At 44.9% G+C, this 14,980-nt stretch overlaps 1 protein-coding gene across 2 annotated transcripts in view; it reads left to right on the forward strand.

Moving 5' to 3' along the window:
* The window catches only part of VCP (valosin containing protein), a 16,372-nt gene extending 3,174 nt beyond the window's left edge, over nucleotides 1–13,198 (forward strand). The window contains exons 2-17 of one of the 2 annotated variants that reach the window (XM_006098722.3): nucleotides 1,694–1,805; nucleotides 1,991–2,163; nucleotides 3,227–3,369; nucleotides 3,838–3,968; nucleotides 4,480–4,611; nucleotides 6,199–6,301; nucleotides 6,905–7,038; nucleotides 7,119–7,254; nucleotides 7,840–7,952; nucleotides 8,358–8,522; nucleotides 8,614–8,736; nucleotides 8,997–9,209; nucleotides 9,400–9,708; nucleotides 9,981–10,136; nucleotides 12,193–12,347; nucleotides 12,525–13,198. In XM_006098722.3, coding sequence (XP_006098784.1) covers nucleotides 1,694–1,805; nucleotides 1,991–2,163; nucleotides 3,227–3,369; nucleotides 3,838–3,968; nucleotides 4,480–4,611; nucleotides 6,199–6,301; nucleotides 6,905–7,038; nucleotides 7,119–7,254; nucleotides 7,840–7,952; nucleotides 8,358–8,522; nucleotides 8,614–8,736; nucleotides 8,997–9,209; nucleotides 9,400–9,708; nucleotides 9,981–10,136; nucleotides 12,193–12,347; nucleotides 12,525–12,630 — 2,404 coding nt within the window. In that variant the 3' untranslated portion in view covers nucleotides 12,631–13,198. The remainder of the gene's footprint in view (nucleotides 1–1,693; nucleotides 1,806–1,990; nucleotides 2,164–3,226; nucleotides 3,370–3,837; nucleotides 3,969–4,479; nucleotides 4,612–6,198; nucleotides 6,302–6,904; nucleotides 7,039–7,118; nucleotides 7,255–7,839; nucleotides 7,953–8,357; nucleotides 8,523–8,613; nucleotides 8,737–8,996; nucleotides 9,210–9,399; nucleotides 9,709–9,980; nucleotides 10,137–12,192; nucleotides 12,348–12,524) is intronic. The other variant, XM_023762448.1, reaches the window with a different exon arrangement.
* Nucleotides 13,199–14,980: the final 1,782 nt, after the last annotated feature.

Here is a 14,980-nt window from a genome sequence, read left to right on the forward strand (position 1 = left end):
TGGGCAAGGAATTTAACTTGCCAACCCAGGTACCTGCCCTTGACTGGGAATGGAACCTATCTTTTGGTGCACAGGTCAACCACACTCTAACCACTGAGCATCACTGACCAGCGCGAAACTGGACAGTTTAAAGGGGTTTAGACTCAAGCAACCTTGATTTAGGAGAAAGGGATTTGGATTTGCTCCATGTCTCAGCATTTCTTGGTTTTGACTTTAGTGAGAGGGAGGGAGAAACATCAGTGTGAGAGAAGCTTAGTGAGAGGGAGGGAGAAACATCACTGTGAGAGAAGCTTCGATCAGTTGCCTCCCGTAGGTGCCCCAACCAGGGATAGAACCAGCAACCCAGGTATGTGCCCTGTCTGGGAATCGGAACAGGCAATCTTTTGGTGCACAGGATGACATTCAACCAACTGAGCCACTCTAGCTGGGTGGTTTTGACTTTTGAACCAACTCCGTGGAGTTGTGTGTCTACAGAGATTACCGTTTGAGCTTAGCCCTCTTTCTGAAGGTTCCAGATCGGTTCCTGTTTTTTTTTGTGTGTGTGTTTTTTAAAATATGATGGTATTTAAGTTTGACATTTCTGTGGTATATAGAAAGCTCTGGCACTCAGCAGATTTAGCCAGTAAAGGAGGGTAGTGCTGATTTTGCTTCATTGTCCCCAGCCTTGCTTGGTGGTACTTGGGGCCTCACTGAGTCCTAAGAGATGTTGTCTAGCTAACTTCATTCTTTGCCTTTCCCTTTCCCTTCTCCTCTCTCCCTTTGCCCTCAGGAGCGATACCATTAGCTTCCTCACTCCCAAGCGTCCAAGGGCCCTTCCTTTACCTCTATAACTTATTTCCTAAACCCATTTCTTATAGAAATTACTTTTTCTACCTCTGTGATTTTATAAATAAGTGTTCTTTTACCAAAAAAAAGGGGGGGGGGTAACAAAGAAAGGGATTGTGCTTTGTTTTGCAGTGCTAATTAATTGTAGTGACCATTAATATCATGTGCCAGGCATTGTGTTGAACATTTTGCATTCATTATCTTACTTAGGATAATAATCCTGAGGTATATACTACTATATCCCCATTTCACAGATTAGGAAATCAACTTCCAAAGAGGTTAAATAACTTGGCCAAGATCAAAGTTAAGTAATGGCAGGGTTGGAATTCACACCCAGCAGGTCTGACTACAAGCCTCTCCTCTTAACCACTATTCTATCCTAGGACTGTTTTCATTTCTGTAATTGTACTTAATCTCCACTTGTATTTCATCTTTTTAGGTCATAGTTGTTGTTGTTTTTCTTTATTGTTTAAAGTGTTGCATATAGTATTACATATGTCTTCTTCTCCTCCCCCCACCCCCCCCATTGACCTCTCCCCGGCCACCCCTACCCCCCAGCACATGCCCTCATCGCCCTAGTGTCTGTGTCCATTCTTTATGCTTATATACATGCATACAAGTCCTTTGGTTGATCTCTTAACCTTCCCCCCACCCCCCACCCCATAGTTTTTTGAACTTTGGGCTTTATAGCTAGCATACTAGCATCCAAGAGCTACTGGAATGGGAATTGTAATACGTGCTAGGTATTACTCTTCATGACCTTGGCTGAATTTCCACTTCATCTACTATTTCTTTTCAAGTGTAAGTTTTAGAAATTGGTGGGTCCCCGAGGTTGGAGTATGGGACTGACTTCTTCTTATTTTTGTAGTTCAAAAGGTGATGACTTATCAACAGCCATTCTTAAACAAAAGAATCGTCCCAATCGGTTAATTGTCGATGAAGCCATCAATGAGGACAACAGTGTAGTGTCCTTGTCCCAGGTAAGTTAGGTCCACAGTCCGGTCTTTCCTTATTTCACTTAACCTGAGGGTTTTTCCCAGGATTCTTTTCTCATTTTTCTTGCAGTGACCACAAATAGAGTGGGGTTTACTGGGAATCCCAACCTCCAGGGCTGCTGCTTACCCCCTGGCCCAGTGACCCAAAGGCCTTAACCTTGTTTCCTCAGCCCAAGATGGATGAGCTGCAGTTGTTCCGAGGTGATACAGTCTTGCTGAAAGGAAAGAAGAGGCGGGAAGCTGTGTGCATTGTGCTTTCTGATGACACATGTTCTGATGAGAAGATTCGAATGAATAGAGTTGTTCGGAATAACCTTCGCGTACGCCTAGGGGATGTTATCAGGTGTGTGTGGGGTTCTTGGCCCCTCAGGGATGGGAGGCCAGAGATAGCCTGCCTTATAGGCAGGACCCCTATGAAGGCCTTGGCAGCTGCAGGTATCAGAAGCCTCCTAACCATGGAAAGACTTATGTATCAGAGTTGGTTTTAGGCTTTGGTTTTGCCTTCTTGGGACTTTAAACATTTCTATGACTTTCTTAATGCCTTTTTTTCTTTATTATTTTCTATAAGACGTATAACTTATCACACCTTAGACCCTGGTTTATGATGCCATTTGAGGGTGTGTATCTGCCAAATAACCTCACTACTGTGTTAGATTAATGATTTGTGTTAGGGCTCAAATGAGGTGCGGGAGTGGGTGTGGAAGTTGAACTCCTAGCAGGTCTTTTTAAGGATCCAAATTAATCTAGGAGAGAAGCATAGTTTGAGCTAAACCCAGGATAGCTGCTGTCTGAGTGATTTTGGACTTAACTTTAGGCAAGAGGCTTTTCTCATCTTGGAGTCATCTTTAGCTACTGCTACCCAACCACCTGTTAACTGGCCATGAATATCAGACTTCTGATTCTTTTTTTATAGATTCTCAGTTTCGTGTAGCTTTCCTCCATAGAGGGGCTTAGTCACTTTTCTCAAGGTGCTCTGACCACCTGACTTGAGATTATTTTTTCATTTCTATTTCTCTGACCCTGGCGCTTAACAGGCTAAGACCTCCCTTTTCAATATTGGGTCACCAATATCCAGAATGGGTCATCCTTGGATCTCTCTCACTGAAGACTATCACTCCTGTCTTCTTTGTAGGGGTTCTAGATGTGTGGGTCTTCCTTTTAGTTCGCTGATTGGGAGCGGGCAGCCCTGCTAATGACTTCTACCCTTTCCTGAGTGTGACCTTTCTTAGTTCTGCTTGGCTGTTCCTTTGTCCTCATTCCCACTCTATCCTGCCTCTCTTCACCTAAAGCCATCCCTGCCTTTTCTCTTTCGCTCGCCATCAGCTCTCTGTGCCAGGCCCTATCGGACACCCAGTGATTGGGGCTGCAGTGTGGTTGGTAATGTGGAGTCTGCTTGTCATCCTCAGCATCCAGCCATGCCCTGATGTGAAGTATGGCAAACGCATCCATGTGCTACCCATCGATGACACGGTGGAAGGTATCACGGGCAATCTCTTTGAGGTATACCTTAAGCCATACTTCCTGGAAGCTTATCGACCTATCCGGAAAGGTGAGAGACAATTTTAGAGACTGAGCTTAAGGATGGCTGTTTGTGGGAATACTCGTCAACCTTAGAACATCTGTCTCAGTCTCATATGTGTGTATACATGTGTATTCTCTCCTTCCCCCTGCCCTCCTTCCCACTCCCCTGTTACCCCATTCCCCCTCCCTGCTCCAGGAGAGTGAACTATCTTTTTAATGTTTAGCACAGCTCTACCATTGGTGGGTGTTGTAAAACCCCAGAAGTCAAAACCTTATGGGCTTCTGGCACATCAAATTATTCACTGTTCCTCTTGAGAGTCAGAAGGAAACTTCACAGGCTAGCTTTTCTCCTCTTGCCTGATGTTTAACAGAATCATGGGGGGTGGGGACAATATCTAGTGAATTTGGAATTCTAGACTCCAGGTTCTGATGAATAATTCTCCCTTAGTCTTATAGTTCACACCTCTAACTGCCCTCGTGCTGATTGTTCTCATAGGAGACATTTTCCTTGTCCGGGGTGGAATGCGTGCTGTGGAGTTCAAAGTAGTGGAGACAGATCCCAGCCCTTACTGCATTGTTGCTCCAGACACAGTGATCCACTGTGAAGGGGAGCCTATCAAACGAGAGGTGAGTCCTCTTTCTGGTCCCAATACTGGACTATATGATATTCAGTGGGACAGTCATGTGGTGGTTGTCAAGACAGGGTGCTCTTTGGAACTAAGCTTCTTGCAGAGGTGGGAAACCTCCCAGTTTTTCATTTCTGGGCTTAGGTGTTTCTTAGAAGTATCTGATACCAGTAATTTAAAAAATCTAGTTAGAACCAAAAGGATCTAAGTAGTTGGACTATATTTTGAAGAAGTGATGCTGGTGATGGAGCTGGAATTTCCATTTACCAGAAATTCTAGCTTCAGGTCTTAGGTGAGCCCTTCCCAGTAAGACTGAGGATAGTGTGAGAGGGAAAAGCTGTGCTAGAAATCTTTGCCTTGGGATTTTGAGTTGTTCTTTGAGGCACAGTCCTCTTAGAGGAGAGTCTTCAATTACAGCAGATTTTCCCACACCAGATTGTGGAAGGATTTGAAGAAACTGCTTTTGCTGATAATAATATCCCTGCCTTCTCCTTTGTCTCCTCCATATTCAGGATGAGGAAGAGTCCTTGAATGAAGTAGGCTATGATGACATTGGTGGCTGCAGGAAACAGCTAGCTCAGATAAAAGAGATGGTGGAGCTGCCTTTAAGACATCCTGCCCTATTTAAGGCAATTGGTGTGAAGGTGAGCATCTGGGGCTCTGAGGGATGTAGTCTATGGTGGTGATTACTATATATATATTATATATATAAAATAACTTTATAGATGTAAAAGCTATTCTTATGAACCCTATAAAAACAAATCTCACCATAGTTTGCTAGCCGGTCTAGAAGAGTGCTGCCCAATAGAAGTAGAAGTTAAGGAAATTTGCAGTGTGTTAAGGGTCCTGAGTCTAAAACATTTGAGAACTGCTGGTCTAGAATGGAACTTCCCAACCATTTCCATGTCATGGGATATACTGAAGATGAAATTATTACCCCTTCCCCTAGTATGCACCGTATAAATAACTCTGTCTTCTGTGTGGGCACTTCACATGTGTTGCCTGTGGATGAGGCCACAGAAAAGACAGCTTCAAAGAGGAAAACTTGGGATTGGCGGTAAGGAAAAGCATTCTAACATAATAAATCCTGAAGGGTTATGATTACTGAAGTGATTGAGTCTCTGGCAACACTTTTTCTTGAAAATGTATTTTTATTGATTTCAGAGAGGAAGGGAGAGAGAGATAGAAATATTAGTGATGAGAGAGAATCATTGATTGGCCACCCCGTGCACACCCCAGACTGGGGATTGAGCCATAAACTGGGCATATGCCTGACCAGGAATCGAACTGTGACCTCCTAGTTCATAGGTCCACACTCAACCACTGAGCCATGCTGTCCCGGCTCTGGCAACACTCTTTTGAGTAAGCTAGTCCTTAGCCCTTGTAAAGTCAAGCTCTTGGACTAATAGCCTTTTGCTTTTGTCTAATGCCAGGATCTTTAGACTCGATTGCAGTAGTTTCTTGGTTTTCTCTGCCCTTTATTTCCTATCTATACTAATAATCTATATTAATGAAAGGGTAATATGCTAATTAGACTGGATCGACTGGACATCTTCCGGATATCCGACTTCCTTCCGGACAAAGCCACGGTGGTGGGGGCCGAGCCAGGGGTGGTTAGGGACGATTAGGCTGGCAGGGGAGCAAGCAGTTAGGGGTGATTAAGCTGGCGGGGGAGCAAGCAGTTTGGGGTGAGATCAGGCTGGTGGGGGGGGGAGCAAACAGTTAGGGGGCGATTAGGCCAGCAGGGGAGAGCAGTTAGGGGGTGATCAGGCTGGCAGGGGAGGGAGTTGGGGCCGATTTGGCCAGCAGGGGAGCGGTTAGGGGGCGATCAGGCAGGCAGGTCAGTGGTTAGGAGCCAGCAATCCCGGATTGTAAGAGGGATGTCCAACTGCCCCCAAGAAGTCCCATTCTGGAGAGGATCCAGGCCGGGTTAATAGCCCCCCCCCCCCCCCCCCCCCCGCACGAATTTTCTTGCACCGGGCCTCTAGTGCAAGTTATAATCATAGATGTCAGCCTTCTATCAGTATTTTTCCCTGCTGATAAGGGGAGTGAGTGTGGCCTAAAGTAAGCTGTCTTCCAGCAGCTATGGCTAAGGACTCAATTTTACTGGTATCAGGGTTGAGCTGTGATCCTCACCCTCAGTAAAACCCTATTTAAGCCATGTTAGGCTGGATGGGGTTGGGAGAAAATGGGAGTCAGAACCTAATTATATTCTCTGTACTGGTCCTCAGCCTCCTCGGGGAATCCTGCTCTATGGACCTCCTGGGACCGGGAAGACTCTGATTGCTCGAGCTGTGGCAAATGAGACGGGGGCCTTCTTCTTTTTGATCAATGGTAGGAAACTTGGTTCACCTTGAGTTTGGTTGGACGTAATTCTGAGCTTAGCATGACCCAGTCTCCTGAGCTGGATAAATCATGGACACATTTATTTGCACACATGCTCTTGTGTATACTTTAGCATGTTTTTTTCTGCTGGGATGCATTATAGACAAATAAGCAACAAGGGAAAGATATTTTCCTCTTGTGCCCCCAATATATCCCTCTTTGAGAAGGATTATAGACAGGCTGAAAACATTTATTTATTATAGAGAGTTTGGCGGAAGGTCAACTAGATCTTTAAGAATGCTATTTAGCTGTTAGAGGTCCAACTGGTGTGCTGCTTCTGCTCTGGCCAGAGGTCCTAGAGCATTTTCTATCATCTTCACACTTTCAGCTCAACTGTGAGACAAGTGTACTAGGTCCCTTGGTTTCTCTCCAGTCTGGCCTCTTGGTTATCCTGGGATAGTGGCTAATAGAGTCTGTGAAAAAGTAGGCAGAGGTTATTTACCATCTTCTCATCCAGGACCTGTCTCTGTTCTTAGTAAACAAAATATCTGCTTTCATTTGGGAATGAGGAAGGATATAGTTTGTCATTGACTCTATTCTGAATCCTTTCAGGTCCTGAGATCATGAGCAAGTTGGCTGGCGAGTCTGAGAGCAACCTTCGTAAAGCCTTTGAGGAGGCTGAGAAGAATGCTCCTGCTATTATCTTCATTGATGAGCTGGATGCCATTGCTCCAAAAAGAGAAAAAGTAGGGCTTTAACCCAGGGGATTAATGGGGGGGTTGAAAGGTCTTGACTTCACTTCTGACCAGATATCCTGTCCTGACAGACCCATGGGGAGGTGGAACGGCGCATTGTATCACAGTTGTTGACCCTTATGGATGGCCTTAAGCAGAGAGCACATGTGATCGTCATGGCAGCAACTAACAGACCTAACAGCATTGACCCAGCCCTACGGCGATTTGGTAAGGACCCCAAATTTCTTTAAACTCTGTCCTTGCTCATAGGGAGGTCATAACTCTACTTGGCTAATTTTTTTTTCCTTTTTAAAATTTTTTTTTTATTGATATCAGAGAGGAAGGGAGAGAGAAAGAAACATCAATGATGAGAGAGAATCATTGATCAACTGCCTTCTGCAGGCCACCTACTGTGAATCAAGCTCAAAACTCAGGCATGTGCCCTGACTAGGAGTCGAACTCATGACTTCCTAGTTCATATAGGTCAGTGCTCAACCACTGAGCCGGGCTTTGTTTATAATCTTTTTAATCCCACATCTGTCATTTATCTAAATCATCTAATCCTGCTCATTTCTTGAAGCTTTTTGTAGTGAAAGGGCCCAGCTGTCCTTTCCCTTACTTCATGCCCTGTCTGAGCCATCCTGGTATGCCTGAAACTGAAGGGTTTTTCAGGACGGTGGACACATGGGAGTTTGAGTGCCAACATCAGAACAGTCCTGGGTGTAAACTAGGATGGTTGGTCATGTTAGGCCTATCCCTTCTTTCCTTTGGACCAGAAATAAGCCCTGTGTAAATTCACGTGTTGTCCCACAGGTCGCTTTGACAGGGAGGTAGATATTGGAATCCCTGATGCTACAGGACGCTTGGAAATTCTTCAGATCCATACCAAGAACATGAAGCTGGCAGATGATGTGGACCTGGAACAGGTGGAGTAGTGATGAGAGCTGATCAGGAGTTTTAGGATATCTATTTCCAAGCAGTTGAAGGGAACTGTCTAGGAATATAAACTTAAGATGTGAGGAGACTGATTTTGATTTTGGGGCAGAGAAAAGGAAGTGATTTGAGATTGAATCCAGGAAACTGGAGTTGGCATGTTCTTGGTTGACATTGTATTAGAGCAAACCAGAATTTTGAGGGCAGCTTTATTTCCAGGCCCCAAGTCCAGGTTTGAATACTTAAGTCTAGCCTCTGAAAGGACTGCTAGTATGTCTTCTAGTAATTGGGAGGACCCAGAAATAGGAATCGGGAAGGGACTAGGATTCTGTTGTCTTTTACCCCTTAAAGCAGCCAGGTCTTAGAGACAGTATAGTAAGTAGAGTTTCTCTCTGCAGGTAGCCAATGAGACTCATGGGCATGTGGGTGCTGACCTAGCAGCCTTGTGCTCGGAGGCCGCTCTGCAAGCCATCCGCAAGAAGATGGACCTTATTGACCTAGAGGATGAAACCATTGATGCTGAGGTCATGAACTCCCTGGCAGTAACTATGGATGACTTCCGGGTAAGGACTGCACTGCCCTCTTGGGTTCACATATGTGCACTTTCATGCCTTCCCTTGCAAATTTCATTTCCAATTTTCTTTTTTTTTTCAGTGGGCCCTGAGCCAGAGCAACCCATCAGCATTGCGGGAAACTGTGGTGGAGGTGCCACAGGTAACCTGGGAGGACATCGGGGGCCTGGAGGATGTGAAACGTGAGCTTCAGGAACTGGTCCAGGTAGGGTATCTTGGTTCGGGATGAGTCATTGCTTTAATACTTTGTAACTGAACTGGTTAGTCTTGGGATGTTGGCACATTCATTGCAGGAATTTTAAGAAAATAATTCAGGAATCTGCTATTCTCAGGTCTGAGGCACTAAAAGAACCTGCTAGGGAAACTGGTTCTTAAACCAGGGGATGGTAAGGGTAGGCTTCTGTTTGGTTAGGTTTCTTTCAAAATGTAGAGGTATCCCTGAACCCTCTTTCTTTTTCCTTCTAGTATCCTGTGGAGCACCCAGACAAATTCCTCAAGTTTGGCATGACGCCCTCCAAGGGAGTACTGTTCTATGGGCCTCCTGGCTGTGGGAAAACCTTACTGGCCAAAGCCATTGCTAATGAATGCCAGGCTAACTTCATCTCCATCAAGGGTCCTGAGCTGCTCACCATGTGGTTTGGAGAGTCTGAGGCCAATGTCAGAGAAATATTTGACAAGGTGAGCTACAAGCAGTTGGGCTATCTATTCACTTGCTTGAAGGCAAGATAGAAATGGAGGCTGTTTCTTTGGGAGAGTTAAAAACATCTCATTCTGGCAGCTCAGCTGGAACAGTGAAGGTCTCTTTATTTTCCTTCTCAGGTCTGAGAGACCGTATACTAATGCTTGAGTCCCTCTGTCCCTCCCATAGGCCCGCCAAGCTGCCCCCTGTGTACTGTTCTTTGATGAGCTGGATTCAATTGCCAAGGCCCGTGGTGGTAACATTGGAGATGGTGGTGGAGCTGCTGATCGAGTTATTAACCAGATCCTGACAGAAATGGATGGCATGTCCACAAAAAAGAACGTTTTTATCATTGGCGCAACCAACCGGCCTGACATCATTGATCCTGCCATCCTGCGACCTGGCCGCCTTGATCAGCTCATCTATATCCCGCTACCTGATGAGAAGTCTCGTGTTGCCATCCTGAAGGCCAACCTGCGCAAGTCTCCAGTTGCCAAGGCAGGTGCAAGATCATGGGCCATGGGGATGTCTATGAGTCCTCAGGCTAGTGTGGGGTGTTGTTTGGTTTCCAGACAAGATTTCATTGGGATTTCTGGGATTGGGGTTGTAAAGGGAAGATGGAAGATTTGAGGGTGTTAGGAGAATCTAGAATTGGGAATAAAACTGGTGAAAGATGGGACAGATTGGAATTGGGAGCACTGTGGTGGCTCAGAGATTGTGTTTGTATATCATGGGAGGAGAGACTAAATGCTAAGATACTCTACTTTTAGGATGTGGATTTGGAGTTCCTGGCTAAGATGACTAATGGCTTCTCTGGAGCTGACCTGACAGAGATTTGTCAACGTGCCTGTAAGCTGGCCATTCGTGAATCCATCGAGAGTGAGATTAGGCGAGACCGTGAGAGGCAGACCAACCCATCAGCCATGGTGAGTTTGCATCCTTTCCCCAGATGTGCCAGTCATGGGGTGCTGGGGGATAATCCCTACCATGCCCTAGAACTGCAGTTGCCAGCCTTTCGGACCTCATGGGCCACCAGTTGGCGACCGCTGCCCCAAAGGTTTCCTTAAACCAGCGGTCGCCAACCTTTCGGACCTTACAGACCACCAGTGGTCCTCGGACCTCGGACCACTGGTTGGCGACCGCTGCCCTAGAAGCTTGTAAGGTTTTGAAAAGGTCATCCGATTTAGGCATTTAGCAGGGCATCAAAGAGAAAGAGTAGCTGAGGGTTAACTTCAATCTGGAATTATAAATGGATGGATAGATGGATGCTTTCTCTACCTTTTGGAGGGGGTCTGTGACATCCCTCTCGTCTCCCATAAAAGCTTAAAAACTTCTGATAAACTAATCCCAGGGAGCAGTCTTTTTTTTTTTTTTTTTTGTAAATATATTTTTATTGATTTCAGAGGAAGGGAGAGGGAGAAATAGAAACATCAATGATGAAAGAGAATTAATGATTGGCTGCCTCCTGCACGCCCCGTACTGGGGATCAAGCCTGCAACCTGAGCATATGCCCTTGACCAGAATCAAACCTGGGACCTTTCAGTCCGCAGGCCGATGCTCTTATTCACTGAGCCAAACCAGCTAGGGCAGGGAGCAGTCTTATAACTCACAGCAATTGGAGTGGCTTCTCAGTGGAAAAGATAGGATTTGAGCTGGGTTATTGAAGGGAGAGTACAATTTGAATAAAGAAAATAAGCCCATATAATCTGCTGCTAAGTAGGATTACAAAAATTGGGAAAACCTGGGTAAATTTAAGAGGGCATATGTTACTGAAAGTGAGGCCACTAGGTAAAGTGTAATTCAGATGTGGTAAACACAGAGGCGTTGATATTTTTCTTATTTATATTTTGTTAATCCTCACCCAAGAATATTTTTTCCATTGATTTTTAGAGAGTGAGTGGAAAGGAAGGGGAGAGACAGAGAAAGAAACATCGATGTGAGAGAGACACATCGATTGGTTGCCTCTCGCACCCACCCTGACTGGGGCATGAGCCCTTGACTGGAATCGAACATGTGACCCTTCATTCTGCTGGCCGACACTTTAACCACTGACCCAAACTAGCTGTATTTTCTTTCTAAAACGGATTTACTGAGGCATAATCCACATATAGTAAAAATGCACTATTTACATACTTCTTTGACAAATGTGTATAAGTTCTGTAACTATTACTACAGTAGAGATGGAAATTTCTGTCATCCCAAAAAGTTCCCTTGGGACACTTTAGTCAGTTTCTCTTTTTTATTTTTATTTTTTATTTTTTAAAAATATATTTTACTGATTTTTTACAGAGAGGAAGGGAGAGTGATAGAGAATTAGAAACATTGATGAGAGAGAAGCATCGATCAGCTGCCTCCTGCACACCCCCTACTGGGGATGTACCTGCAACCAAGGTACGTGCCCTTGACTGGAATCGATCCTGGGACTCTTCAGTCCCCAGGCTGACGCTCTATCCACTGAGCCAAACCGGTTAGGGCGGTTTCTCTTTTTTAAAATTATTTATTTTGGGGGGGTGTAGTTAATCCTCACTCGAGGGTTTTTTTTCATTCATTTTTAGGGAGGGAGGAAGTGGGAGGAGAGACACAGAGAGGCACACACATGTATTGGGATTGAGCCTGCAAACCAGTTACCTATCTTTTACTGGTTAGCAAGCCTGTGACCCTTTGGTCTGCAGGCCAACGCTCTCACCACTGACCCACACCAGCTAGGGCAACCAGTTTTTTTTTTTTTTTACTACCCTAAGTCCCTGGCAGCCACTGATGTGATTTCTGTCCCTACAGTTTTGCCTTTTTCAGAATGTACTGACAGGTTTTTAAGCAGGACAGTGATTCAGTTTTATTAAGATTGCCTGGTGACTTGCTTAGGTTGTATTGGAGAGGCAGGAAGACCAACAGGTTACTGTAGTAATGAGGGGCAAGAAGGCCAGGGAAGGGATCCAGGCTGAGCTTTAACTACCCTGTGGTCTGTGTTTACCAACCCTACAGGAGGTAGAAGAAGATGATCCAGTGCCTGAGATCCGCCGAGATCACTTTGAGGAGGCCATGCGCTTTGCCCGCCGTTCTGTCAGTGACAATGATATTCGAAAATACGAGATGTTTGCTCAGACCCTTCAGCAGAGTCGGGGCTTTGGCAGTTTCAGGTAATTAGGCGACAGTGGGCAATGCTTAAATTGCCTTGGGGAATTACACAACCAAGTTAGTGGGAGTCCTAAGGAGGCTAGAGGGGTAGTTGTGAAAGTCCTATACAGGTCCTGTCCTAACCCCTACCTTTAAAATTTTTTTTTTTTTTTTTTTTTTGCTTCTGCTTTTGTGCACAGATTCCCTTCAGGAAACCAGGGTGGAGCTGGCCCCAGCCAGGGCAGTGGAGGTGGCACAGGTGGCAGTGTATACACGGAAGACAATGATGATGACCTCTATGGCTAAGTGACGATGGCCAGTGTGCTTCGAGCTGGCCTGGCTGGACCTTGTTCCCTGAGGGTGGGGGCGCTTGCCCAGGAGGGACCAGGGGTGCGCCTGCGGCCTGTTCCATTCCTCAGTCTGAACAGTTTAGCTACAGTCAGACTCTGGACAGGGGTTTCTGTTGAAAAAAAAACAAACACAAAACAAAAGCGATAAAATAAAAGCGATTTTCATTTGGGAGGCAGAGAGTGAATTACCAACAGAGAATTGGGCCTTGGGCCTACATCATTTCTCTTGTAGTTGGGGGCAGTGCAGGGATCCTGTGTGGGTGTGGAACCAAGGCACTACCGCCACTCCCCACAGTAAAGCAACTGCACTTCACTCAGTGCTTCTTGAGCCCTCCCTTCTTCCCCCTACCCAACCTGGGCAGGAGGATGAAGGGCCACAGTTGCTGGGTGTTTATATAGAGAGTAGGTTGATTTTATTTTACATGCTTTTGAGTTAATGTTGGAAAACTAATCACAAGCAGTTTCTAAACCAAAAATGACATGTTGTAAAAGGATAATAAACGTTGGATCAAAATGGAGCCTGAGTCCTGGCCCCTGTGCCTGTTTCTTTTTCTGGGAAGGGCCTTGGGCTACCCCTCACTGCCAAGGCATTCTTCCAATGTAAAATCCTATAAAATTCTGCTCTCTTCCCCTCCTGATTAACATTGGTATGATACTGCTGCCTAGCCCCAATGTCTTCAGTATCACTGGATAGGACCATGGTAGATGGAGGATAGTCTGATGGAGTTCCAGATATGGACAAGGTGGCATCCTTTGCCTACATTTGAGGTGGATGGTAAGGCTAGGCCTGCAGAGAGTCCCCTTTCCTGACCAAAGACTGAATTGGGGTTCCCTCCAAAAACCTTAGGGTTGCAAAAAGATAGAATCTCTGTCTCAAAGTGGGTGTTCTTTTGGTGCATCAAAAAATCCCAAACATTCATGCTCTGGTTGAGGATCACTTACAATTGTGTCCACTTTTATTTTATGTAACTTGTATTATAAAAAAATAGTGTTTTCTAAGACAAAATTCTAGTATTGGATGTGTTTTTTCCTAAATTAAACATCCTCCCCTGCTCTGTTTTTTCAGATGATTGCTTAAATAGTTTTATCCAGGTATAGAGTGTACTCTTCTTCAGCAGCCACCATCATAAATCATTTAGTGCTTCTGGGGTCAGTACCATGATGCCTTACCCAAAAAAGATTATGGTGCAGAGAAAATTATTCACAGTCAAATTTGTGTTGCTAGTCTTAGTACTTACACCAGGCTCTCATCTGGTCTAAACAGATAGAAAATCTTCACCAACATAAGAACATTCTGTCTTATCCCTAGGCTGACAGTCTATCCTTCGGGCTAAAAATAGGGAAAGGTATTTAGTACCTCTGCATTAAGCTATGGGAGCATAACAGAAGGCAAGTGATATTTCCCCATAAATATGTAGAGATAAGTAATAGAAATTTGTGTTGGAATGATTGCTTTGTTTTCACTTGTCACACAGTGTGTCTATATGGAATATAGTTGGAACTCCATAGATTCTTTTTTTGAAATATATTTTTATTGACTTCAGAGAGGAAGGGAGAGAAACATCAATGATGAGAGCTAATCATTGATTAGCTGCCTCCTACATGCCCCATACTGAGGGCTCGACCTGGATATGTTTCCTGACCAGAATTGAATTGTGATCTAGTTCATTAGCTGATGCTCAGCCACTGAGCCACGCCAGCCAGGCTCTGTAGATTCTTAGGAAAAATCAAGATCAGACTTGTAGTGAGAGGCCTAGTTCTAGTGCTGGCACTTGAGCTTATAGCAGTGTAGCTTTCTGATACAATGATTGACAGTGCTTTGTAAACTGTAGGAAGCAGTGAGGGACTATTTGTCACCTTTCATCTGCAGAAGCCTGCATACTTAAATCAAGAAGCAAGTTGTATCAGCAGTCTGTCTTTTTCCCTACAGTGTTCCCAGAAAGAAATTGGAATGTAGTCTTAACTAATCACTTCTTCCCATAGGGTAAGTGCTATGATTAAAAGATGGGTTTTTGCGGAAACCGGTTTGGCTCAGTGGATAGAGCGTTGGCCTGCGGACTGAAAGGTCCCCGGTTCAATTCCGGTCAAGGGCATGTACCTTGGTTGCGGGCACATCCCCAGTGGGAGATGTGCAGGAGGCAGCTGATCGATGTTTCTCTCTCATCGATGTTTCTAACTCTCTATCTCTCTCCCTTCCTCTCTGTAAAAAATCAATAAAATATATTAAAAAAAAAAAAAAAAGATGGGTTTTTTACTAAGAATATGGCATCAAATACATCACACAGGACCAACAGTATGCCACAGAT

This window comes from Myotis lucifugus, unplaced genomic scaffold, assembly GCF_000147115.1.
Source record: "Myotis lucifugus unplaced genomic scaffold, Myoluc2.0 scaffold_246, whole genome shotgun sequence".
Taxonomy (NCBI): Eukaryota; Metazoa; Chordata; class Mammalia; order Chiroptera; family Vespertilionidae; genus Myotis; species Myotis lucifugus.